This window comes from Marmota flaviventris, chromosome 10, assembly GCF_047511675.1.
Source record: "Marmota flaviventris isolate mMarFla1 chromosome 10, mMarFla1.hap1, whole genome shotgun sequence".
NCBI lineage: Eukaryota > Metazoa > Chordata > Mammalia > Rodentia > Sciuridae > Marmota > Marmota flaviventris.
In genome coordinates, this window is record NC_092507.1 from 10,135,551 (window position 1) to 10,161,771 (window position 26,221).

The 26,221-nt window shown below is 47.3% G+C and overlaps 1 protein-coding gene across 1 annotated transcript; it reads left to right on the forward strand.

Moving 5' to 3' along the window:
• Pdpn (podoplanin) lies at positions 1-26,221 on the forward strand. The gene is made up of 6 exons (XM_027951886.2): positions 1-154; positions 17,890-18,026; positions 21,143-21,272; positions 24,435-24,473; positions 25,202-25,313; positions 26,126-26,221. The coding sequence occupies exons 1-6, from the start codon at positions 88-90 to the stop codon at positions 26,130-26,132; spliced, it is 492 nt and encodes a 163-aa protein (XP_027807687.2). The 5' UTR covers positions 1-87; the 3' UTR covers positions 26,133-26,221.

The following is a 26,221-nucleotide window of genomic DNA, read 5'->3' on the forward strand; positions in this document are numbered from 1 at the left end:
TCCAGGCTGGGCCCAGGCTGCTCGCCTCTCCATCTGCCCAGCACGGACACCTCAGGCGGCCACAGAGAGGACGAGTCTGCGGGGAAGATGTGGAAGGCTCCCGTGCTGCTCTTGGTTTTGGGGAGCGCGTGGCTCTGGGTCCCGGCGCAGGGAGGTAAGCGCCAGCGATCGTGGCCGCCAGCAGTTGCTGGTGGGGGACCCGCGAGCGGAGACTTGCTGCAATGCTGGGCCCGGGGTCTGAGGTCGCCCGGGGGAGCGCGGGGGTGCGCTTGCACGCGAGCCGGCCCCGCATCCCGGAGGAGGAGAGGAGCCCACGAGCGGCTTAGCTGGGGACACCAAAGAAACAGCGGAGTGGGTGTGGCAGGAGGCGCCCTGGAATCCACAGGCGGCCAGAGTGGGGACAGAAGGGGCCGCCCAAAGGGTCAGCTCACAAGAGATAAGCTCACAGAAGATGGCAGCCAGGGGCTTCTGCCTAGGTTAGAGCCCCTGGGCTTTCCCCAGGATCCCAATCAGGAGGGCTGGTCCTGGGAGAGTGTCCCCGCTGAGGTGGCCTAGGTCTCCCCTGTGTGCCCCACCTTCTTGGGGACAGACTGGAAGAGGCCTCACCTCTTAAGGGAAGGTACTGTGTGTTGGGTGCGGTGGGGGGGGGGGGTGTTGAGCAGAGTGGTGAATGGAAGACGGTTGTTCTGCTTTCTCTTTCTTCAGTGCTGGGACCCAGTCCAGGGCCTGGAGCAAGCTAAGCAAGTGCTCTGCCTCTGAGCTACACCCCAGCCCTGGAGCACTGTTACAAACCTTGAGGTTTAAGTGGGTTTGGGGCCATATATTGAACGGGCCCAAAATGTCAATGACAGAATTCCCGTCTGTGACTCCTTGGACTTTAAGTGGACTCAGTCTGATGGCCAGGCCACCATCCACACGTTCCCCTCCCCTGTGTCCTCTTCTTGCCCCTCCTTATCTCTTGCCCCCTTCTTCCTAGTGTGCTGTGTGCTGATCTCCATGAACACCTTTCAGTATTTTACTCCTTTTCTGGGATTTTTATCTGTGTCTGTTTCCCTGATGTAAGCTCCAGAGGACTCCGATGCATCTAGGTTTGCTCCCCAGGGTCAGGACAATGTCTGATAATAATAGTTGCTCACCAAATATTGGCTGAAGGAATTGTAAGCAAGCTATTGATCTTTGAGGCTGGAGGTTGCTGAAGGTTTTCCATATTGAAGATCTAGGTAGGCCTAGCCCCAGGAGAGTCTTTCTTGGAGAGGGTGTGGTCTCCAGGGTGCCCAGCCTGCATTTCTATAATTCCAGGGCAGACAAGAACCCCTAGACTTAGGGAAATTATACAGAGTGCTCTTGTGCCAGGGTGTCTGCTTCAAAGAGACTGAACCACTCTGTTTACAGGGGCCATGAGCTATTCATGGTTGTCCTATCTTTGGAACTTCTCTTTCCACTGGAATATATACAGTTCTTTATTTCGTTTCCGTTTTGGCCAGACAATGTGCACATGACAACATTTTGTACTCAGCAGGTGAGGGAGGAACCTACCTGAGCCACACATCCTAGCATCCCAGGAAACACAGGCCTAGGCTTCCTGGTCCTTTGTTTCCCCCAGGGCTAGGGTTAGTTGTAATCATGTCCAGCCAGTTCCTAAACATCAAAAGTACTCCTAGAAGGAGGTGTGCAATCTTTGAAAAAATAGCTAGAAAGTCCACTGATAAAGAATCAAGGCCAGCCCGGGGCTGGGATGCGGGGGGCGGGGGGGGTGCGGGCTGGGATGCGATGGAGTCCGCTGTGGAGCACTTGCCTAATGTGTGGGGGGCCCTGGGTTCCATCCCCAGGACTGGAGAAAAAAAGAAAGAAAGAAGCCCCATTGGGGTGGGCAGCCTGGGGAGGGGCGGGGGTGGTTGTGTGTGGAAGCTGCACTGGGCAGGAGCTGAGGCCCAGCAGGGTTTTTGTCTGGGAATAATGAGTGAGGCGAGTTGAATATGGATGACTAACTTCATTGAGCTGAGCTATTGTTGGGGAGCTGGGCTGGGGGCAATTATGGTGATGAATGTTATTATCCTTCTCTTAGGGTACTGGGCCCTACTGGGTTTCTCCCATCTAGTGCTATAATCTGGTTCAGTTTTATAATCTGGTCCCATGTGTCATCTCTTGGGGCGTTTGTGGATTCAAAAGAAGACGGTTGTCCACACATCTGGCGTTTTCCTCAATTGTCCGGCCCCACCCTCACTCTGAACTTTGGTCCAAAACACGCACTTTGGGGCCTGTCCGTTAGACAGTTTGTTTTGTGAAATTCTGCAAGCCGTTGCTTGCTGCCAACCCATGTGCGCTTTTTCCGGGACCAACTCACCCAGGATTAATCATGCAGCGAATGGATTTCCCTGTGATTTCCCCGAACTTCTTGCCAGTTTTGGAGGCCCTGAAATCTTTGTGAGCTGCTAAGGATTTGTTGCACTTGAGGTATTTAATAAAGGTCGGGTCTCTTTGAGACTTCGGGAGGAAGTCCTGTACATAACAGGGGAGTACAGGACTCTAATAGCATCTAATATAGAAAAGCACATGTTTAAAAAATGTGTCCAGACAGGAGAAGGCTAAGTACAGACATGGCCAAGAGGACTAACTCCTTCTCTCCACCGCTGTGAATGAGCAGCCTGAGAGTGACTGTCCTAGGGAATTATAAAGACCTCCAACCTTAAGGGAGGATGGCTGGATCAGCAGGAAGGGTATGGCCTGCCCTGCATTTCTATCCCCCCCCCCCCGCCCCCGTCATGTGCTAGGAATGTCACCAACTACCTCATTTAATCCGTTACATCTCCTGTAAACTGTACATTACCTCAGAATATGCCAGAATTGGGGATTCAGAAATGGGTCTGATGCCAAACCTCAAACTCTTTTTACAACACTACTCTGCTATTACAAAAAAAAAAAAAAAAAAGTTGAACTTGAAACTAAAAATGAGCCTCACCTTAAGCCTCTTAAACATGAAAGCAAAAATTCTCTAAGGATATCATAACTGTACGTTACATACCATGCTATCCCTTTATGAGTGGAATTCTTGAATTCATTCTGCACAGGGGTACATTGCTGGGTGCAGGATTTGAACTCTGCTGCTTTGGGGAGGAGACACTAGCCCAGAGCGTGCTTTGCAGTCTTCACGAAATCACAGACCTGCGCTCTGAATTCCACTGGCTTATCTGAATATTTGTCATATTTCTGGCTTTGGAGAGCCAGGCAGCCAGGTTACAACTTGTGAAAGTATTGCAGGGGAGTGCCGGGAGGGAGCGGGAACTCAAGGACACTATGCTGCTCTTGTGAAGCTCACTTAGTGAGTCTGACAGAGGCCCCTTCCTCTCCACGGAAGCCTTGCCATTCCTGCTACCCCGGAGCCTCTCAAGGAAACCGACAGCATGAGCCTTTACTTGGAAGAGGATCAGATGGTTAGGGGTGCCGGGGTCCTTCTAAAGCCAAGTGTACGGTTACTGAGATTTGTCAGGATTCTGCTGGGTAGGCAGGAGATAAAGCTCCCCTTGACTGGAGTTTCAAACCCTTTCTCTATTGATGTCTTTTTTTTTTTTTTTTTGATGCTGAGAATGGAACCCAGGGCCTCATGCTTGCTAGGCCAGAGATCTACCACTGAGCTACATCTGCAACCCTTCTACTGATTTTTTTTTTTTTTTATGGTACTGGGGATTGAACTCAGAGGCACTCAACCACTAAGCCACATCCTCAGCCCTATTTTGTATGTTATTTAGAGACAGGGTCTCACTGAGTTGCTTGGAGCCTCGCTGTTGTTGAGGCTGGCTTTGAACTCCCGATCCTCCTGCCTCAGCCTCCAGAGCCTCTGGGATGCCAGGTGTGCGCCACCGGCCCAGCACTTCAACTGATTTCTTGAAGCTTTCTGAGAAAGGAAAGTGACTAGCATTTTATCCAGAGGCTATGAGATAGGTGAGGGAACAGCTGCAGTCCTGCCAGGTTCATCCAAGGCAGGAGATGGAAGTGGCTGCTTCCTCCCCACGTGCCTGAGCCCAGCACCCATCACCCAGCCTGTTCACGGCCAGCCAAGGGATGGTGAGCTTTCCTGAGCTTTGGCAACAAGAGGACAAGGGTTTGTCCTCATCTTCTTTGGCCGAGTGTCTTGCCTCAAGAATGACTCCAAGGAGATGGGTGTGTCCTTGGAGGTGAATCAAGCCATGTCCACTGGGAGGCATGCAGCCTTGGCCAGCTGGTTTGCTTTGTTGTTTGAGAAGCAGAAAATTGAAACTGTTAAGGAGATGAACAATCGAATGCAGTTTTTCTGTTGTTACTGGTTGTCATTGTTGTTGTTGGTGGTGGTGGTGGTGTGAGTACTCTACCACCAAGCTACACCCCCAGCCTTTTAATACAGCTTTAAAATGAAACAAAACAAAAACCTATGAAAACAATAATCACCTTTCCAAAGGAATATGTGCTCTCAACCTCTGCCTGGGGAGGCAGACCTGCAAGACGCCCCAGATAGTAGACAGAGGCCAACCCTGAGCCACCCGGGGCCCCCAAGTCACCATTGTTAAGTTTGAGGCGCTCAGGGGAATGCCAATGACCTGGACGGCAGCGGGTGGCAGGGACAGGAGGCAGGAAGAGCTGTAAACATCACCGAGGAGAACAGGGTGTTTCCCACAGTTCATCACCAGGCCTCCACCCGGGAGAATAAAACACAGCCACTATCAGAAAAGCTGTGATCCAATGAATAGCGTCTCACCCAAAGGACAAGGGTTCCCAGTTTGTCTAGAGTCTAGAAAGGCAAGGGAAAGAAACCAGATTTATGGACGTTAAACCAGCTCCACCCAAGGAATTCGTTTATTTAACAAATGTTTGTGGAGAGCTGCTGGTGGGGGGGGGGGTCACTGTTACGCCCACTTCCAGCTGGTCTGAAAGATGTCCTATCTGCCGGCCATGAGGATTCCCACCTCAGTCAAGGTGATTCGCTGAGAATCCGGAATCTCTTCCCTCGGTCTGGACATGTGTTCTACCCCACAGCCCTGCCCTTTGCTTCTGGTCTCTACAGGTGACCAAACAGCAACTTGGGTTCTCTTTTTCTCTTTTTGTTCCTGAGCACAGTGTGCCTTGGGTAGCCAATATGTGCCTGAACGCTAGGAAACTATTCCCCATTCTGTTTTAGCCTGTTTGGCTTCCTGGCCTGTTCTGCTAATGTGAGACAGTTTCACCCCAGCCGGATCGCCCCATAATAAGGTGAAATGTGAATCTGTACGGCCGAGGGAGCCAGGTTCTGCATGGGAAGGGTTAGCAGCATTAACTATATTTTAGCAGCTAACATTGACGAAGGCCTTCGATCCCTTATTCCCCCCAATCTGATCTCACCCGCTGCTCTGTTCTCCCCACACTTGGTGTCTTCACCTCCTGACTCTGCACCCGACAGGGGCCCCACAAACTAGATTCAGTCTCAAGATGGTGCCCTCCTCCTTTGTGCTCCTGTGGCCCACCCCTCCCAGATGCGGATTCCTGCCTCCCCCCAGGCTCTAACCACTCCCCAGCTCCAGCCTTCACCACTTCCCTTCCACGAGCCCCTGCCTCTTCCAGTTTCTCTGTTTTTGCTCTAGAGGTTTCTTCCGCCAGGACTGCCCCTCCCAAGATCAAGTCCCATCTTCCCCATGAGGCTCTTTCCAGTTCACAGTCCCAGGACGCCCTCGTACCTGCACACCCCTGGCAGGGGGCAAGCGTCTGCACCTAGGGTGGCCCAGGCTGCTGCTCCATGTATTCTTTTTATATCCACAACATGCACCTGTCCATTTGTCTCTTTTCTAGCTGCTGCCACATATTCACACTTCCTGTCTTTGATTCTTAAAATTTTTAACTGACACATAATTACACATACTTATGGGGTATAGTGCAGCATGTCAATAAGTATGCAATATATAATGATCAGATCAGGATTGCTGCCATATCCATCCCCTCGAGCCTTTGTTATTTGTGTTGGGGACAGTCACATGCACGCTTCTACCATGTACACCCACTCATTGCCAACCCTCCTTATCCTGCAGCACTTGGGATAACTAGGTGTGAATATTCGTTTTCATTTCTCTCGGGTATATACACAAGAGTGGAACTGCTGGGTCATATATGGTGACTCTTGATTTACCTTTTTAGGGACCTGTCTGCTGTTTTCCAAAGTGACTGAACCATTTTACATTCCCAGTGACAATGCACAGGGTCCAACTTCTCCCTGTCCTTGCCAACCCTTCCTTTCTGTGTATTTGTGTTTAAATAGTAACCATTCGAATGGGCACAGAGTGGCATCTAGTAGCTCTGATTTATCTTTTCCTAACGACAGATGATGTTGAGTATCTTTTCCTTGTTGGCCATTTGTAGATCTTTAGAGAAAATGTCTGTTCAAATCCTTTTGCTCATTTTTAAATTGAGTTGTCCTTTTATTGTGATTAAAAGCATTTTTTAAAAATTTTAGATACTAGATCCTTACCAATTAGATGAATTGTAGACTTTTTTTCCCATTCTGTGAATTGGGTTATCCTTTCAATTTCTTGATAGTATTCATTGAAGCACAAACTAAATATTTCTTAAAATCTAATTCATCTCATTTCCCCTTGTTGCTCGTACTGTTAGGGTTATATCTAAAAAGCTGTTGCTTAACCAAGGTTGCAAAGATTTACTCTTGTGTTGTGTGGTTTTAACCCTGGTATGTAGGTCTTGGGTTCATTTAGTTAATTTTTGTGTGTGCTGTGAAGCAGAGACCCAGCTCCATTTTTTGCAGGTGGGTATCCAGTTGTCTCACCACCATCTGTTAAAAAGATGATTCTTTCCCCACTGAGTTATCTTGGTATCTTGTCAAAAATCAATTGCCCACAAATATAAGTTTATTTCTGAACTCTCGATTCTATTCCATTGATCCATATTGCTAGCCTTATGCTAGTACCACCTAGTCTTTCAGGTTTTAGAATTTATTTTAATTAAAAAAAAAAAAAAACTCTCCCTAGTGCTGGGGATCAAATCCAGGGCTTCTACAAGCTAGGCAAGCACTCTACAACTGAGCTACATCCTCAGTCCATATATATATATATATATATATATATATATATATATATATATATGTTGTAGTTGGACACAATGCCTTTATTTTATTTATTTATTTTTATGTGGTGCTGAGCATCAAACCCAGCGCCTCACACATGCTAGGCCGGCTCTCTATAGCTGAGCCACAACCCCAGCTATCCCAGGTCTATTTTTATTATTGGTTTTTGAATACTGAATCTTGGGTCTCACTATGTTGCCCAGGCTAGTCTCAAACTCTTGGGCTCAAGCATTCCTCCTGCCTCTGCCTCCCGAGTAGCTGGGACTACAGGTGTGCACCCCACTGCACCCAGCTAAATACAGTCTTGATGACTGTAGCTTTGTAGTAAGTTTTGAAATCATGGAGTGTGAGTCCTTTTCCTTTGTTATTTTGTTTGTTTGTTTGTTTTCAATAATTTTGTTGTAGATGGCACAATACCTTTATTTTATTTATTTATATTTATGTGGTGCTGCAGATCCAACCCAGTGCCTCACACATGCTAGGCAAGTGCTCTACCACTGAACTCCAGCCCCTGCCCCTTCCCTTGTTCTTTATGCAGGTTGTGTGAGTGATTCTTCCTGTTCTATTTTCATTATTTGTGCATATTCCTTGCCCTTAGAAAGGAGAGTGCCTACAGGAGCTCGAGGGCTGGTGGTGGAGTGCTTGCCTCCCATGTAGAGACCCTGGGTTCCACCCCCAGCACCACCAAAAAACAACAATAAAAATTGGGGGGTGCCACAGTCAGCTGGTGAGGAAGAAGAGGGAGGAAACGGTGGCCTTTCAGTAGGAAGGACAAGCAGGCAGATGATAGAAACATTACAAAAATCAAGTAGGCTGGACGGGAGGCTAGGAGCCAACTTAGTTGGGTGGGAGCATTTGCGTGCTCTGCTTTAGCTGCAGGGATTTTGAGGTTACCGTGGGACGTGCAGTTGGCTCCATCTCGGGAGCACAAGGGGAATCGCCTGCTAAGGGGCATCCGAGGTGAGCCCTGCAAGTGAAGCGTGGTGTCTGAATTTCCCCTGCGTCAGAACAGAGGGAGAAAGATGGTACGGGAAGGTCCGGAGAGATCCTCCCTGCCAATAACAACTAGTTAAAAAAGAAAAATCTATGGAGCCGCACTTGAAGCCTTCCAATCAGGCTCAGGATCAAGGCCAAGGGCAGCTAGTGGAAACAGCCACATTCTGCAGGGGTGGACAGTGAGGTGGGATCCAAAGGCTTCTCTTCCACTCTTGCAAAACTGCTCTGCTCAGCTGACAGCCAGAGTGAATCAGAAACTCAGATTCCCGTTCAGTTTCCCAGCAGATGGCAAGTGCTCCCCAGTACCCCACTTCCCTGCCCAGAGGCTCTGCTGGGGCAGCACTTCTAAGACAGCTTCCTGTCATCTGATGACTCAAGGGCTAGCACTCTGCCCTGGGAGGTGGCCTTTCCTACCTGACTGTGCTCCCAGGCCCCCCACTGAGTTCCAAAGACCTCATTAGGGAGGTGTGGTTCCAGTTTAAAAAACTGTGAACTCATTTCCTCTTTTACAGACAACACTCCGCTCTTAGTCAAGGGTAAAACGTCTTCCCAAGTTGAGTAATCTTGGTTGAGGTCTGAATCGGCAGCTTCTGTGTAAATGCTTGTCCATATTGGGGGGTGCACAGAAAGTCGATTCGCTTCCGTGAGCCCTGGAGAGTCTAAATATCATCCATCCATTCATTCTGCCAGACAGGAGACCCTGTGCCTGCGGCTGGACCTAAGCTTATGGCAGAATGACATGTCATCCTGTCAGCTACAGATGCTGGTCCAGAGACAGCAGTGAATGGCAGAGCCACCCAAATGTTGTCCTCTGCTAGTACAGGGGAGAGGCTCTCCTGTGGGAAGCTCTGAGGGATGGGGATTTTACCTGGGCAGGGTTTGGAACGGCAGTGAGATCGTTGAAAGATGAACCTGCAGGTGCCCAGAGCAGCTCAGCCTAAGGTTCCTGCAGAAGTTACTTCAGAGCAGCCTCAGTCTATTCCAGCTCTTTCTTTAAGGAGTAGAGAGACCCGTGGGTCGGAGGTGAACAAGAGCAACCAGTACCTGTGAAGCCGTGTCACAGTGGTCAGGGCATGGGCGTTGGGGTCTATGGGTCTGGTAGATCCTGATGTCTAAGGTCTGCTTTGCTGCTTGCTCCATATCTGGGCGGTTCACTTAGTTTTCGTGAAGACCAACGAAGGGCACGTGATACCACGTTTTGCACATTCTAAAATTCAACAAAAAGTGGCCGTTGTCAAAATCTCACCTCATGGTTGTAGAGATTAAATGCAGAATTTGTGAATGAAACACGGAAGGTCTCAGTTTCTTTCCCCTTCCAAAGGGAGAGAAGATGGATCTAGTTGGGACGCCTGATGTTATGTCTTATGGATCCGAAGTTCTGTGTCTTCTACCTTTCCAGTGACTTAAAATGTGACTCCTTGCTAGTAAAATGAAAATAGTTTTTTTTCCTAATGGTCATTGGCTTCTACTTTTTCTTTCTATTTAAAAAAATCAATGTTAAGGATCAAACCCAGGACCTCAGATGCTAAGCATATTCTCTACCACCAACTTATAGCCCCAGCTCGTTATTTTATTTTTATTTTGAGGCAGGATCTTGCCAAGTGGCTGAGGCTGGCCTTGGACTTGCTAACCTTCTGCCTCAACCTCCCGAATTGCTGGGATTACAGGTGTGGGCCACTGTGCCCAGTAGCTGTAGAAAACTTTCAAAATTCTGCTTTCAACTTTGGGGGAGTGACCCAGAGGGGTCACCCCACCCAGAGCCCATTATGCCTATCTCCTGGCTCCAAACCTTAGTGTGCAAGACCTCTTTTGATTCCTCCAGAGGAGCTCGTGGCACTTTTCCAATGCCAGCAGCCGACAGCCACGTCCCAACTCCTCATTGGCCTCAGCCTGCAGGGGCTGAGAGACCTGTCAGAGTGAGTGGACAGCCACTGCTCATTAGAAATCAAACAGCAAGCGTCACCTCATCTCACGGGTGAATGGTCCTGTCTTCAGTTACGCTGTCCCTTTTGTTAGGGGAAGTTATTTACCAATTCTGGGGTGAAGGCCAGTGAACAGTGCAGGGATATTATAATCTAAGGGGTCATTCAAGAGAAATTTCCTTCTTGGCTTATAAACGTACTTACGCAGTCAGCCACCCAACAGACGTCTGCTAAAGGCCGACCGTGGCGCCAGCCCCTGGCGGCCTGGGCCATGTGGGCTGGAGGTAGCACTGTGAACTTCTGACAGAAGGTAAAGAGAGTGCATTTCTGTGGGTGCCCGGGGTGGCAGGGCCAAGCCCTGTAGGGGTTGCCTAGATGAATTGGGTTGCTTAGATTTTCCAGGGCCAGACTTTTGATCCAGGAAGCAATTTACCAGGGTTCAAGGAATGGGTAAGGAGAAGTAACTCATTGGCCATATCAGTGAGGTTGTGCCCACACCCTGCCAGCGACTGGACTGCCAGGAGAGGAGGGCACACAGCCCTGCGGTGGGGAATGGCTTTCTTTGTCCGAGGAGCTTTGGAACTTCAAAGGCTATTGGCTCCCTCCATATTCCAAAGAAAGGCTTTCATGAGGTCAGGGGCGAGGCCAGCCTAGGGGCACCGGGAAGCTCAGAGGCAGTGTTCTGACGCCTTCCTCCTGGTGGCAGAACACCAGCTCATGGTAACCAAGGGAAGGTTAGCCAACAGCTACATTGGGTGCGTTTTGAACGGAGATGAAGGGGTCGCACAGAGATTTGGGTGGTCAAGGCTAGAACACCCGGCGGGGTCGGCTCCTCTCTGCCGTCTGAGGTGTGTTTATTTTCAGGTTTCTGGGCACAATTTGGAGACCTGATGGGAAAATAAGATTCAAAAACCCGTGTCTATGTAAAAGAAAAGAAGTGGTGTTTTTCCTTTCCAAATACACATTTTGACATCTCTCCAAAAGCGTGACTTTACTGAAAAAAAAAAAAACAAAGAAAAAAAAAAAGCCAAAGCAAGTGTCTTGGGGCCGTGTGGGCTGTGGGTGGCAAGGTGCACTCCTGTCGTTGTTTATTAGTTATCAGACAGTTTCTCCTGGAGGCAAAACCAGATTCCTTACATTCCTAGAATGTTTAAATAAAAAAGCATTTAACTTTTCTCGATGGCTGCAAAAGTCTTCCCAAGGCTGTTTGGTCAGCTCTCCTCAAAGGCTGATCTGGGTGTGCATTTTGACCCTGGAGCAGCCCTGGAGTGGAGGACCCCAGGCGGCATGAAGGCCTGCCTTACTCTGCTGACCAACACCTCGGGTTTTCTTTGAAGACCCCAAGAGTGACTCAGCTGGCGGCTGTGAAAACTGCTTGTCCCACCGTCAGAGTCCAAAGCAGAAATGAATAGAAGGAGCTCCTCCCAGCATGCAGGTGGACAGGGCAGGAACTACTGACTTTTGTGACTATCCTGTGCATCACCCAGGAGTAGCTGGCTTTGCGGGGTGGGTTTGCCAACACAGCCCTAACGGATCCTGAAGTGGACTCTTGGCTCCGGGAATGTGCATAGTTCTGATTGTTGCTGGGTGACGACTGGGAATACTTCCTGTCCTTTACCTGTCTGGTTCTTTCCTTCTCCGTCACCACTGTCACCTAGTGGCAGAAATGGTCTAAGTGGCCTCACAGCTTCCGCCTGACCCTTCCCAGCACACAGTCCCTTCATGTGGAACCCAGAGTGGCCTTGCTTTCTGGCTCAGGTGAAGTCCTCCCCTACTCAGCCCTCCTTCCTGGCTTCTTTCTTACCCAGTCCTAGCCAGTTCGTGAGACCAGAGACCTGGCCTGAGCACTCTAGTGCTCAGAGTGGTACTCAGCACATAGCAGCTACTCAAGAAATATTTGTAAAATAAATATAAGTCCCAGGGGCTTGAGATAAGAGAGATGGGCTTGGTTGTTTTTTGTTTGTTTGTGGTTTATTTTATTTTTCATGCAGGAATCAAACCCAGGCCCTCTGCGTGCTAAGCAGGGCTAAGCAGGGACTCTACCATAGAGCCACACCCTCACCTGGTGGGTTCTGGTCTCGATCATTTTTGCCAAGTTCACTTTACAGCCAAGAGAGCCGCAGTCCAAGGAAGGACATTCTTTTAGAGCAAATTCTAGCCTTCTCTTCATCAGGCATTTAGATCCTCCCGATGTTCCCTAGAAGGGGACACGTTTGAAGAAGTCGAGACTGTGGTCACCAAAGAGGAAGACTCAAGATCCTAGCAAGATGAGATTTCACCAGGGGAGTGGGACCTGGGGGACGGTGCTGCTTCTGACCAGTGGGACTGTGACTGAGGGGAGGACGAAGGTGAGGGAGGGGAGAAGAGAAGGAGGGTGGGGCCTAGGGAGCGGGCGCAGGCTGTTGAGAGCTGCCAGAAGCCCATGTCAGAGAGGGGCAAGGCTGCCTTTTGGTCCTGTGTTGGACCCATGATGCACTTGACTTTGTGTCACCCATGAATCAGACAAACTCAGCAAAGCACTTAACTTGTGACCTGGCAAAAAAAAAAAAAAAAAATGTTGTCCTGCCAACATGTTAAAACGAAAGGCAGACTTTGCACAGTTGCAGTAGGGGTCTGGCGAAGGGAGGGAGCCCGCTGACTCTGAATCCAAGGACGAGCCACCAGCCGAGAGAGTGAGGAGTCCGTGGATAAAAACGTCACTATGAAAAGACCTCAAAGGTGGGATTGTGGCCAAGGTGGCCTGACAAGGCTCTGGCCAAAGGTGTCCAGAGTCTTGCCCAGATGCCCAGTGTGGGGCTTCTGACCGTGCCGACCTGGAGGGATTTGTGTTAAAGCTGGACTCGGCAGGGCGGGCTCAGGGACCCACGGGGGGTCGGGGGGTGCTTCGTGAGAAGAGGACTCAGAGGAGCCTGACGGAAGGTGATCAAGAAGTCCCCTCTGGCCTCATGTCCTCGTCTGTTAAGGGGGCAGTGATGCCCTTCACCCCTCCCTCGGGCTGTTGTGGAATGGTCAGCAGGAAGAGGAGCCAGAAACCCTGCAGTGGCCAGCAGAGGTGAGGGGGTGGCTGGGTGTTGTGTCTTCCATGGGACACCTGCATGCCCCTCTGTGTGAGGAACCCCCGCCCCCTCTCTTCCCACACTGATTCTAGCTCCTCCTGGGCACCCACTTCACTGGGAGCTACCAGCTGATGGAGGAAGGGCGGGGAGCTTGTGGAAGGGAGCACAGATTTAGGAATCGGTTTGTCGAGACAGCAAGACAAGCCAGTGTGGGGGCAGGAGGAGCAGGCAGTGGTCAGGCCATCGGAGCTGGCCCTCGTGCTGGGCAGTCTCTCCTGTGACTATGACACAGACACTGGAAGAAGCTTGTCTCAGTGAGAGCTGGGTGTTTGGAAGCCATGGGTAAAAAAATTTGTCAGAATAACTCTCACCTTTTGCCAGGGAGTCAGATTACAGTGAAGTGCCACTTAAGGACAGGGACACACTCAGATCACTGTTAGGCGATTTTGTTATGATGCGACTGTCACCGAGGACACTGACATGAACTTGGGTGGAAGAGGTCAATCACTTGACATGGTCTTTGGATGCAATCAGGAGAAGTGTCCCGTGGTGGCCATTAAGCAGTAGGGGTACACGCTAAGATATGACCAAAAGCACACTAGACACCCAGACCAGCCATGTGGCTGTTTATTGTCATTAGCAAGGATTACATGCATCAGATACTTGGGTGTGCTAGTTACACTTTTATCCAACTGGCAGTGCAGTAGGTTTGCACACACCAGAATCTGTGGTGCTATGACATTGTGACAACCGTAGTGTCACTAGGTGATAGAATTTTCCATCTGGGCATGGGTGGCACGCGTCTATAATCCCAGCGACTCAGGAAGCTGAATAAGGAGGATTGCAAGTTTCAGGCCAGCCTCAGTAACTTAGCAAGGCCCTAGAACTTAGTGAGACCCTGTCTCAAAACGAAAATAAAAAGGGCTTAGTGGTTAAACACCCGAGTGCTAGATCCTCAGTACAAATAAATAAATAAAAAGAAAAAAATTTCCAGCTTCATTTCAATCTTATGGGACATGGTTGTGTTGTCATTGACCTAAACGTCATTCTGTGACTCTGGAACCTGTGTTCCCATTTTACACGAGACTGCAAAATAAACACAAGAAAAATGTAGATATTCAATGTAACGACAAAACCTTGGGGAAAGCACAGGTGGACATTTACGTACTCTAGAGGAAGCATTTGGGAGCATGGCTTCAAAGGAAGAAAATAAACAGAAAAAAAAAAAAAGATGATGATGAGTACCAACAGAGCTTGCCATTTGCAAAAGAGGCAAATGCCAACCAGCAAAAAAGCAGTCTGCGGCATCTAGTCCAAAGAATGTGTTCTTAAGGTCTGATTAGCACTAGCTGCTACAAAAAAAGATGAATAGTAGCATAAAAGAAAAAAGGCCACAAAGAAGACATTCTCAAAGGGTAGTAACCAGATAGCTAGAGACAGTCATCACCACAAACCAAAGGGAGGCAAATAAAACCAAAGGATTAACCATATATTCAAAAGATTAAGAATTTGGGAGTATTATAATTCCAGCACTATCCCGATTTAATGTTGTATCTAAATTCTAAAATATATTTTAAGAAATGCTATGTGTAAACTTGAATCATCTCTATAAGCACTGAGCCACATTCCCAGCCCTTTTGTATTTTTTTTTTTTTTTTAGAGACAGGGCCTCTCTGAGTTTTTTAGGGTCTCACCAAGTTGCTGAGGCTGACTTTGAACTCGTGATCCTCCTGCCTCAGCCCCCAAGCCACTGGGATTACAGGCATGCTCTACTGCACCTGGTGAGATGTTGGACTTTACTACAAAGATAAAAATCATTCATAATTAGCACTTAGATACAAATAAACATTGTTTCAGATCTTTATTTTCAAAATGAAGAACCTTAAGTTGATTTGTCCAATCTCCTAAGTAGTATAAATCATGGCCTCGGTTTTTAAAGAATGACAACAGAAAATTGTCCAGGTAAATAAAAGGTTCCTGCCCGATTTGGAAACTTCCACTGATTCCTCATGCTGGCTGAGGTTGGGTGTGACAAGAAGAGGTTTGAAGGTGCCTAGGAGGGTCCAAGGCTCTAGAACTCTCTGTGCACCTGGCTGTGGGTATCACCTGTGTGAACAGTGGTGTGTGAGTATGTGCATGTGCCCTTGTGCTTGTGAGCTTGCATGTGTCTTAGAAGGACCCATGAGCAAGGAGACATCAATACGTGGCTTCAGGAGGACAGGGGGACAGGACGTCAGACGCTGGCTGGAAACTCCACAGCAGGCCTAGAGCATCTCTTCACCCAGGAAAGCCTTTGGCCAAAATAATAAGAGGAATGATTGAGAACTCTTGTAAAGATCAACTTTCCCATGGTGCAGAAAGAAAGCGGAGGCCATGGGACAAAGGACCTGCTTCTGAATCCTGACTGTCATTCATAAAACATCCTTTGTCCATTCAGAGCGATTTGGGTGTTTGGCTCTGAGGGCCAGGGCTAGCAAAGAACAAGAGGGAATTTTTATCAAGTTACGCTTTCATTGAACTGAGCTCTCGATGAAAGAATTCAAGTCAAATTCATTCAGTACTTTTTTTTTTTTTTTAATTTAAGCAAGGGTTGTTTTGTTTTAAGTTACAGACGCCACGTAGCAAGTGACTTTGCTGAACAGATCCAAAAGACATTTTTTAAGTGGATGATTTGTTCAAACCAGAGGAGGGAAGAAAACAGGATGCTTAGTTTTTTAATAAGGACATTTGCCTGGCAAAAGAATATTCCCGTTGAGCTTAATAAATACAGTAAATATTTGCCCACTCTACAGACTCATAAATCCTGTGGGACCCACCATTGCCATCCTCCCAGCCCAGTAAATGACCAGCAGAAGAGGCGACCCATTTGCATGCCCTGAGTTATTCAATTCAAAGCCTTTTCCCCATTCCCAAGATAGAGAAATGAATGCATGTGCTTAAGTCCACCCAAAGCCATTGATCCGCAGCTGGATAAGGACTTGAGATGCAGACAGGAGGCTCAGGAAGTGAGCGGGTTTCCTCTGGGGGCCTCCTCCCTCCAGGCATCTGCAGAGAACTTATGATCAAATATTTATTAGCTGTGCTTCTGGCTGCGTTGTCTAAACAGAGGGAAAATAAGGCTCCGTAGGCAAGGAATGGATTGCTAATTTGAGCACTGCCTAGCTACAGATGAACATCTGCTCTTTAATTACACAAAAAGGTCTCCAAGCACCCTTCCTCCTGCTCCCGGGATGCACGTGCTTGCTTATTTTGCAACTGTATTTAGTCATGGAATTTCTAGAACCACTCCAGTCTGGAGAGGAAGCCCATGGTCAGTGAGTCAGATTTTTAACTCATGAAAAGGATTATCTGGTGAGTTCAGAGATGATGCTTGGGCACAGTCATGACTAGTTCTGGATCATTGCAACAGAGGTGGAAGAGGACACTGCTATATTCTATTCTCTCCTGTTTGAGCCCATTTTCTGTTGCTATAATAAAATACCTGATACTAGGGAGTTTATAAAGACTAGACATGCTGGGTATGGTGGCACATGCCTGTAATCCCAGCAGCTCAGGAGGCTGAGGCAGGAGGATCACGAGTTCAAAGGCAGCCTCAGCAAGAGCGAGGTGCTAAGTGACTCAGTGAGACCTTGTCTCTAAATAAAATACGAAATAGGGCTGAGGATGTGACTCAGTGGTTGAGTGTCCCTGAAGTCAATCCCTAGTCCCCCCACCCCACCCCACCCCCCCAAAAAAGCATAAACATTTATTTGGCTTATGGTTCTGGCTGGGCGGTGCAAGAGCATCTGGTAGGAGCCATCTTGCTGCATTATAGCCTCTTCCTCTTCTTATTTAGCCACCAATCCCATCCTAAGGGGCCTACCCTGATCACCTATCTAATGATATCTTAAAAGCCACACTTTCAAATGCCATCAGCATATGAATTTGGGGATTAGTTTTCCAATACATGAAGCCTGGGGAGGTGCGATTGAACCAAAGCGCTCCCCACTGTGGGACTCGCCCTGTCCTCCACCAGCGCCTCACTCCACTGGAAACCCCTCTCCCTGGCACCGCCCAGTCATTCATCCCCTTGTGGGCACAGAAAAGGCAGAGTGGGCCAGTGAGCCCTAATTTGCTTATTTATTGGCACTAAGAGTTGTATTGGTGTCTTGATGCCCTTGAGTACATTACCAACCCTCCAGCAAGCAGTGAACTAACAAGTTGAACTGTGTCTACTAGGTCTGTACTAGAGCCCATGGTCCTTGTCATCCAAGTGCACAGTAGTCTCAAAACTAAACGGAGAGAGAACTTCTATCTGTTTATCTATTTGTTTACTTAAGCACTCTCCCACGGAGCTCCATTCCAGCCTTGAGAGCTTGATTTTAAAAAGACAGAGACCCTTATTTGGGACACTGCGATTCAGCAGGTTTGCACGGATCCTGCAATTAGGCAGGTTTAGAGATGTTTCCAGGTGCTTCTGTTAAGAATCTTTTCCAGGTTAAATGATATTCTACTCATCTGAATGCATTGACTCATCATAGGAATCAGTGGCAGGAAGAACCTGCTTCCTTTGGGAAAGGTGTTCACACCTGTGTGCAACCCATCTCGGTGGAATCCGGGGAAAGGGCTGGCTGCTTCATCTCTTTGTGTTTCCATTAGTGGAGACAACCAGGCACACTGTGTGTGCCCCAGGTCCTGCAAGGACAATAGTTTGGTTCCTGGCACTGTGATAGGCCAAAAAAAGACCAAAATTAAATAAAAGCGCCGCAAGGGATGGGAAACAAAATCATCTGGCTGCAGCTGGCCGGTCAGGTCGGCCCACACTGTTTCTGTCTTAAACCCTAACTCCATTTTTCTTCAGCCATCACAGGCCAGCTAGAAGATGACCTTGTGACCCCAGGTGCAAAAGACGACTCAGTTACTCCAGCTATAGAAGACAACATTGTGACCACAGGCACCACTGAAGAGTTCTCTGCGTCTTCTGGCCCAACGGCTCTGGTGAGTATCTTGGGAAGAGACGAATCTGCTCCTCTCTTGGAAGAAGGATAGAATGTGTATTGTACGTAAAATCAACATAAGCCACTTTGCCAAGGGATCATGAGTGGCATGCTTCCAATTCCGTCCAGTGGGGAGGTGGTATACTGACAGGTGACTTGAGAGCACTAGCCCAGGGGTCAGACTCAGAAAGAGCCAGACTCGGAAAGAGCCAGGTTTTAAAACTTCTCCTGCGTTACAGCACAGTTTCAGTACAGTCAACTGTCTTCTCGCACCTTGTGGCAATGTCACTGATACAAGTTCCCCAATGTGCAGTCTCCATTTCCTGCCTCCCTATGTAGACCAGTAATGAGCATGAACTGGAATCATCCCACAGACCACGCTGGTATAACCCACGTGGATTCCGTGTGGACACACATCCTACCCTAATGAACTGTCACTGACACATATCTCAGGCAACTGCCCTAGACAAGACAAGAGGCCAGGCCCGGGGCGGAGGCTGTGAGACACACCGTCAATCATCTAGGAGTTGACGACTCATTGGTTAACAAGATGGAGGCTCCTGCCCACCTGACCTTTGCTTTGCCTTTGGCCTCTCTGATCTTTGAACACCAAGCTGGTTCCAACTTCGGCTTCTCTTTCCTCCTCCTGCAACACTCCCTCATCCTCCCTGGCTGACTTTCTCATGACTCAAGTTCTGAGTTATCTCAAAGAGATGTTATCTAAAGCATCCCATCCCTCCAGCCCTGAGGTCAGCAAGTTACCTACCAGACGTGTCCCACTGACTGTTCCTGTCAATAAAGTTTTATTGGAACACAGAAATGGCTATTTGGGTGAGAAGGATCTGGTGGCATTCACACTGTAAGAGCAGAGCTGAACGGTTTGGGCCTGCAAGGCTGAGAACATGCACCATTTTGGTCTTTAGAGAAAAAGTTTGCCGACTGCTAGTCCAGTCCAGTCCAGTCTATGTTTTCTTCAAAGCCCTTAAAGTTACTTAAAATGATCTTTTGTATTTGTTTACATATTAAGTCTTCACACCCTGCCACCCAGCCCCAGACTGCTAGTGGGGAATTTTTGTTACTCATTATATCCCAAGGGTTTGGAAATATGCTGGACCCACAGTAGTTTCTGGTAAAAAGCACAGAAGATTAAATTCACCATCATAACTATGTTAAGTGTATAGTTCTGCAGTTCTAAGTATATTTGCATGGCTAAACAGACCTGCAGAACTTTTTTTGCCTTATGAATCTGAAGTTCTGTGCCCTCTCAGCAGCAGCTCCTCATCCTTCCCTTCTCTAAGCCCCTGGTGCCTGTTAGCACCCTATCTATTTTCTGTCTCTGATTTCGACTTCTCTGGATAGCTCACAAGGGAACCTCACAGTATTTGTCTTCTGGGGACTGGTTTATTTTACTTAGCAAAGTCTCCTTAAGGTTCGTCTGTGTTGCTTCATGTGTCAGGAATTCCTCCCTTTTTAAGGTTGAGTGTCCGTGTGTGTGTGCCACATTTGGCCACCCGGCTCTCTGCTGGTGGATGGCTGGCCTGCTTCCGCGTTTGCCAATAGTGCTTCCTAGCAGCACTGTTTCCTGTGGGTGTGCAGATCTCTCTTGAACGCCCTGCTTGGAATTCTTTTAGGTACTCAAGAACCACTTTCAGATAGTGCTGCTATCTGAAAGCAGATAGTTCTAGATTTACTGTTTTGAAGAGCTGCCATACTGCTCTCCACAGCAGTTCTCCCACTTTGGTGCACAAGGATATATACATTCATAGCAGCCCTTCTAACAGAAGCGAGCGCAAACCTAGCTCATCACAGTTTTGATCTGCATTTCTCTGATGAGTGATGCTGAGCATGGATTCATAAGCCTGCGAGCCATTTGTATAGCATCCTTAGAGAAACCTCTACTGCAGACCTTTGCCCGAGTTTTGTGGGTTCTTTTTGTTGTTCCGTTGTAGTTCTTTATACCCCTTACCAGATAAATGATTTGCAAATATTTTCTTCCATGTAGGTGGGTGGCCTTTTCCCCCCGTGGCTGGTGCCCATGGGTGCACTCACAATTTTAAGTTTGATGTGATTCTATTTGTCCCATTTGGGTTTTGTTGCCTAGGCTCACTAGTTTGTCAACTGCTACATTGACATGGACTTTGGAGTCAGCAGAACCACTTCTTTGGAATCTTCAAAGTGCTAAGTGTCTTTTTCTATGCTGATGAGTTGACTAATAGCTGCCAGCCCCTGGGTAGCTTCTGGAGTGGGGCTGGTCCCCAGAAAGACCGAGGTGGGATTAAAAGGACTCTCAGTTTCACTCCAACCTCCAGGGAAGGGAGAGGGCTGAAACTGGTCACCATTGGCCAGTGATTGAATCCATCATGCATAGGCAATACAGTCTCTGTGTGGATTCAGAAGGATGAGGTCCAGGGAGCTTCTAGAAAGCTGAGTTCCTGGAGGCCCCTGGAGAGTGGTGCCCAGAGAGGGCCTAGAAGCTCTGCCCCCTCCTATGTTCTCTGGCCCTGTGAATCTCTTCATGGGCATCCTCTGTGATACTCTCTGTAGTAAACCATTAACCCAGCACTACTCAAGTCCTGCCCTGTCGTTTACAGGGTGACACAAGTTTGGGCATATTGTCAAATCATTCTAAGCTTTGTTCGTACAATAGGACTAATAGTAGGATCTATTTCCCAAGGTCGTGTGTGGAGTAAGTGAGAAACCACTTAAAGCGCCAGGGGCCATGTAAGCTCCCAGCAATGGCTAGTGGTCACTCTCACTAGGGGAGGGAGGAGGTGAAGGATGATTCAGGTGTGTGCCCAATACAGGTTACAGGGAAAAAGTGCTACTAGGGTTTATGGAAAAGCAAGTATTAAAGCTTTTTGGTCTGGTGGGTTTTGGAAGAAATTACCCACCAGCAAGTCAGCATGTCGAACATTTGGAATCCGTTCTTGGAGGAGACCTGGTTTTATTCCTGTTCCCATCCTTCTTGTTTTGGTTTCTTGATTCCACTTTGAATTTGTGCCATGGTGTCTTGTGTATATTTATGCCACCTTAAACCCTTTTCTGTTGTAAGCCAGAGTATGCACTTTAAAACATTAGGCTTTATTTTCTATTTTGCCTCATTTGCATGTCTAATAGGCACCAACAAATGCAGAGAGTAGAACAGATGTTCCCATTGAGGATCTGCCCACCCAAGAAGGCTCAGTCCACACCCACGAAGAAAGCCATAGCACCACAGTCCCTGATGTAGCAACTAGCCGCTCCAAAGGTAAGGAGACCTGTCACCCCAGTAGGGTTGGACCTGCTTTTGCCCACACCTTCCAAAAGTCCATGAACAAATGTAATAACAGGGGATATGTTTATAATGCAAGAGTGGGCACCACGATGCGCTCCTGTAATCCCAGCAACAAGGGAGGCTGAGTCAGGAGGATTGCAAGTTTGAGGCCAGCTCAGCAACTTAGCAAGACCCTGTCTCAAAATAAAAAATAAAAAGGGCTGGGGGTGTATCTCAGTGGAAAATATCCCTGGGTTCAATCCCCAGGACCTAAAAAATAAAAATTTAAAAAAATTTTAAAAAAGAAGAAAGAAAGAGTGAGTTCTGAACCAAGCTTTTTGAGGTGGGTTCAGAATTCAATTTATGAGTTGCTAAATCAAATTTGAACTATCAGGTTGCTGGAAATCTATCTCTACCTTGAATGACAGCTAGTGATATGGCCCCTGCCAGGGCTAGTTAAGTAGCTCCTGACCCTGCACCAAGAACTTCATGCTATCAACGGCATGAAACTCGGCCAGCCTAAGTAAATCTTGATAGATTCTACACTAACACTAACCCTCTCACATGAAGTTCATGTCTGCATATGTGGAGCAAGGATCTTCTACACCAGATGGATCAGGATCTGGGGTTGTATTTGTGATTTGTGGTTAGCACAATGCAAATGGAGAAGCTTTGGAGGGGGCTTTGGGGTCATTACCATTATCCTGAGAATTAGACCTTTGCTGGTGAGCATGAGGGAAGGTCATGCTCAGCAATGGATGGGTTCATTCCTACTTCCAGAGATTTCTTAAAAGAAATCCAGCTATTTGAGATTTTTTTTAAAAATGTACCTTATTTTGTAGCAGGAGAGAAAAAGAGCAAATCTTCAAGTAACTCCAAGGAGTGCTTGCTAACTGGAGAAGTTTTATATAAATTGTTTCATCTAATTAGATTTTATGTTTCTGTCTTTAAGATGAAAAGCCAGTGTAAAGACCATGCTTGAAACAGTGTTCTCCCAAACTAATTCCCCAAACCAACTACACATTTAAACAACCAGAAAGTCAGTCTGTATATGTGTGAGAGAGAGTGTGTGTGTGTGTGTGTGTAATGCTGGGCATTGAACCCAGGGCCTTGTGCTTGCTAGACAAATGCTCTACCATGGAGCTATATCCCTATCAGCAATGCACATTTTTGTATTTTTTTCTTTGAGTTGGGGTCTCTAAGACTAGCCTTGAACTCAAAATCCTCTTGTGTCAGCATCTCCAATAACTGGGACCACAGGCACACACCACTGCCCCCAACCATATTATCCTTCAATAAACACTTCTGGGTCAGATGCCAATGTGGTTTTTAAACTCTATAGCATATCTGAGGACTTAAAAAAATGCTTTTATATTGTACTCCCATGTTCATAGCAAGCAGCATCCACAATAGTTAAAATATGGAAGCAACCCAAGTGTCCATGGACCAATGAATGGATAAATAAAAATAGTATATATGTGCAACAGAATATTATTCAGCCTTAAAAGGGAAGGAGATTCTGTTACATACTCAATCCCACTTTGAGCCTCATTATCCTGAGATATTTCCCATAAGAGTTAAAACTGTCATTCTGAGAACTGGATTTTAAGAGGTAATTTTATTAGGGCAACAGATGGCCAGTTTTCCCATGGAGTGCCCAAGTAGGATGATGTTCCCATGCATGACACATGCTCATGATCACGGACAGCATCATTGGGAGGGACTGGGGAATACAGAACTAAAAGCTCTCAATTAGTAGAGTCTTGCATCAACTTTATTTTCAGTAAAGCATTTTCTAACCCAGAGTGCCTTCAATGATGATAACCGTGTGTTTTGAGCCTAGAATCAGTTGCCACCAGGCTAGGACCTGATAAGCAAAGATTGAGCTATATTATATATTATATCACTGCTGCAGTTGGCTACCCAGGATGACAGTTTGATTCCACGACCCTCTGCTCTGGGAGGCTCAAACCCAATAGTCTCCTCCCCATTATTTGAGGGTAGAATGCTCAACATACACTCTGTATAAGTGTCCCAGAGCCATGGGATCAGCTCATGCAGGGAGACCTGGGTCTGGGGAACTACCCTGGGGCCATCTTGAAAAGGTATCTTATTTTGAGGAGACTCTTGATACAAAGTGAGTGGATTATTTCAAAGCCAACCAACTGGTAAAAGTAAGCATCTTTTAGATGATGGTTGGCTAGTGTGTTGGGACAACCAACCCTAAATTCAAACTCAAGACTCTCCTCCTCCCAACACAGATCACCTCTGACATCAAATGCAAACCCCTCCCCTTGCCAACAGAAACAACCAATTCTGCCCATGGACATCAGCTGGGCATCCTCTAATCCAATTTAGTTCTGACATTATCTACCTGAAGATAGCATCAGATCCCATAGGTTAAGGGTTCAGTCCTTCAAGACTGCTCCCAGCAACACTTTAGGGGCCAATTGTGAGTTATAGACTCAGTATATAATGGAGAAACAAAGGAAAACACTTTTGTTTTAGGAACTGTGTAGAACTATCTGGAAGAGACTCACAATGGAGAATATTCATATTGTAAGTTCTAGAGAAGATCTGACTGCTGATAGAAATCTCAATGTAATTCAGTGGCATGAACAGGTGAAACTCGGCTAGGCATGCTGCTGCCTTGTGAAATCTGGATTTGGCAACCCAAGCAGGGAATAGATGGCATGAGAGGAATCACAGCCCTGTCACCTCTTCCCAGATTAGAGTATTACTCTCCAAGTGAGCAATAGCCCTGGGCACAGTCTGTAAGTTTTCCATGATCTCAATATTGGACTAAGTATCCACAGCTGTGGATTCTTTCGCCACCATAATCTCTGAAATTTTTTGACCATTTATTTCATATCTCTGTGGCTTAGTGTCCTTGACTCTGCTTTCTCAATTGGATGAGAAAACAAGTCTTGTATACAGAGGTGCTGTGAACCCACAGATGTGAAGAAGAGTTCGTGATTTTGATAATGATAGGCACCAAGACAGTTTCATGTCAGTGCTTGCTTAAAATTCCCATCCAATTTATCTAAGAAATCATCTTCTTTGCATGTTTTGCTACATTGTATATCTTTTGCCAATTGTTAAATCATAGTTATTAAATCCTAATAATTTTATATCACTACATCTCTCCCTTTACAGAGAAAGTAGCTGAAGAGACAGAAACAACAGTCGAGAAAGGTAGGCAAGACCACAGGTTCAGAATATTCCTGTGGGCATGGAAGACAGTTTCTTTAAACCTGATTTTTTTGATGAGTTGCCTATTTTTCCTGTATTATATTCAACAAGAGCAGAAGAGAAAAGCTTCTGAGTATAGTTTTCATTCATATATATATATTTAAAGCAAGTACAGAGAATTCCCTTTACTTGAAAAGAAGTAGGACTGGGGCTGCAGCGCCTTGGTAGAACAATCCCCCTGCCGCTATGACCCGTAACCCATGATTCTTGGGTTCCTCACCTAGCACTGTAAAAAATAGGGGGGGAGGGGAGAAAAAGAAAAGAAGTGAATGATTCACTTAAAGACAGCTGCGGGAATGATATTCTACTCCAATTTGGTGTCACTAGGAATCAAAGTAAAAGCCAGTTGACAAGCTGTATAAAAACACCACCCATTAGGTGAGGTCCATCTGTTATGCACAATAGTTCCTGAGACCCCCCAAAAGTCTTTTCATTTAAGATGAGATTCGAATAGAGAGAGTAGGGCTGGGGCGTAGCTCAGGGGTCAAGTGCTTGGCTAATTTGTGTAAGGCCCTGGGTTCCTTCTGTAGCACTGAACAGGAAAAGAGCCCAACACTTCTCCACTCATATTTGCTGTGCAGAGTAGGGCAATGGCCTTGTTATGTGTGACATGTGGTGCCACAGGTGTATTTCTTACCTGGGGCTCATGTTTTCTTTCCCCTCCCATGCAGATGGCTTGGCCACAGTGACCCTGGTCGGAATCATCGTTGGGGTCTTACTGGCCATCGGTTTCATCGGATGGATCATCTTTGTGGTTGTGCGGAAAATGTCGGGAGGGTACTCGTAAGTACTCACACCCCCATGGTGGGTGGGTGGGCGGGCGATGTTGAGTTCAGGACTCAAACCTGCCAACTAATGGAAACCTCTGAGTGAAGGTCACGTTCAAAAGCCCGTCACCTCCTCAAGTACTGTCTGAAGTTTCCGCAGAAGAGCAAATATCTACTTAGGCCAGATATGACGCTTACTTTGACTTCTGCTGAGATCTGACAAAATGTGGGTCCTTGTCTTAATTTTCCAACTAATTGAACTTGAGAAGAAAAAAAATAAAATAAACCAGGTTTTAACTTGAGACCTGATCCCCCTGCCACCAGCCATCAGGGGAAGGTGGTTTCTGAAGAATCACCTGTCACAGAGCCAAAGCTCCCATTGTGACGTGGAATCCCACTGGTGACAGGGTCTTTTTTACTTAGATCCCTCTTTTCCCTCCTGCCCTACATGCCTCCACACACGGCCATCACCTACCCTTAGGCTGATGATCCATGAGGGGAAGGCCTTCTTGCTCCTTAAGAAACTTCCCTAAGAATTCAAGATATTCAAGTTCACGGCAGGAGGAAAACCTTTTCTTACTTCTGTTGGGGAGATGGTAAAGGGGGAGGGGGAGGGGGAGGGGGCGGTGTACAGCTGGGGGTTGGGAACTGAGGCCAGCCATGCAGCTAGAGCTGTAGCAAGTTTGGAAGCGCCTGGGAGGCTGACTGTGGCTGTGTGAGGACTAGGTATGGAGGGGGAAGGAGCAGGAAGACGAGAAGGTTCCACAGGGGAGAGACTTAGAGAACTAGGTGCCAGTAAAATAAGCAATTCCCCCTCTGTTTTCACAGACCCTAATGAGCTGAAGGATCCTGCCGTTCCATCAAAGTGTTGAAGAAGAGCCTCTGACTCCCCTCATTCCCATTCCCCGAGCTCACAGGAGAAGA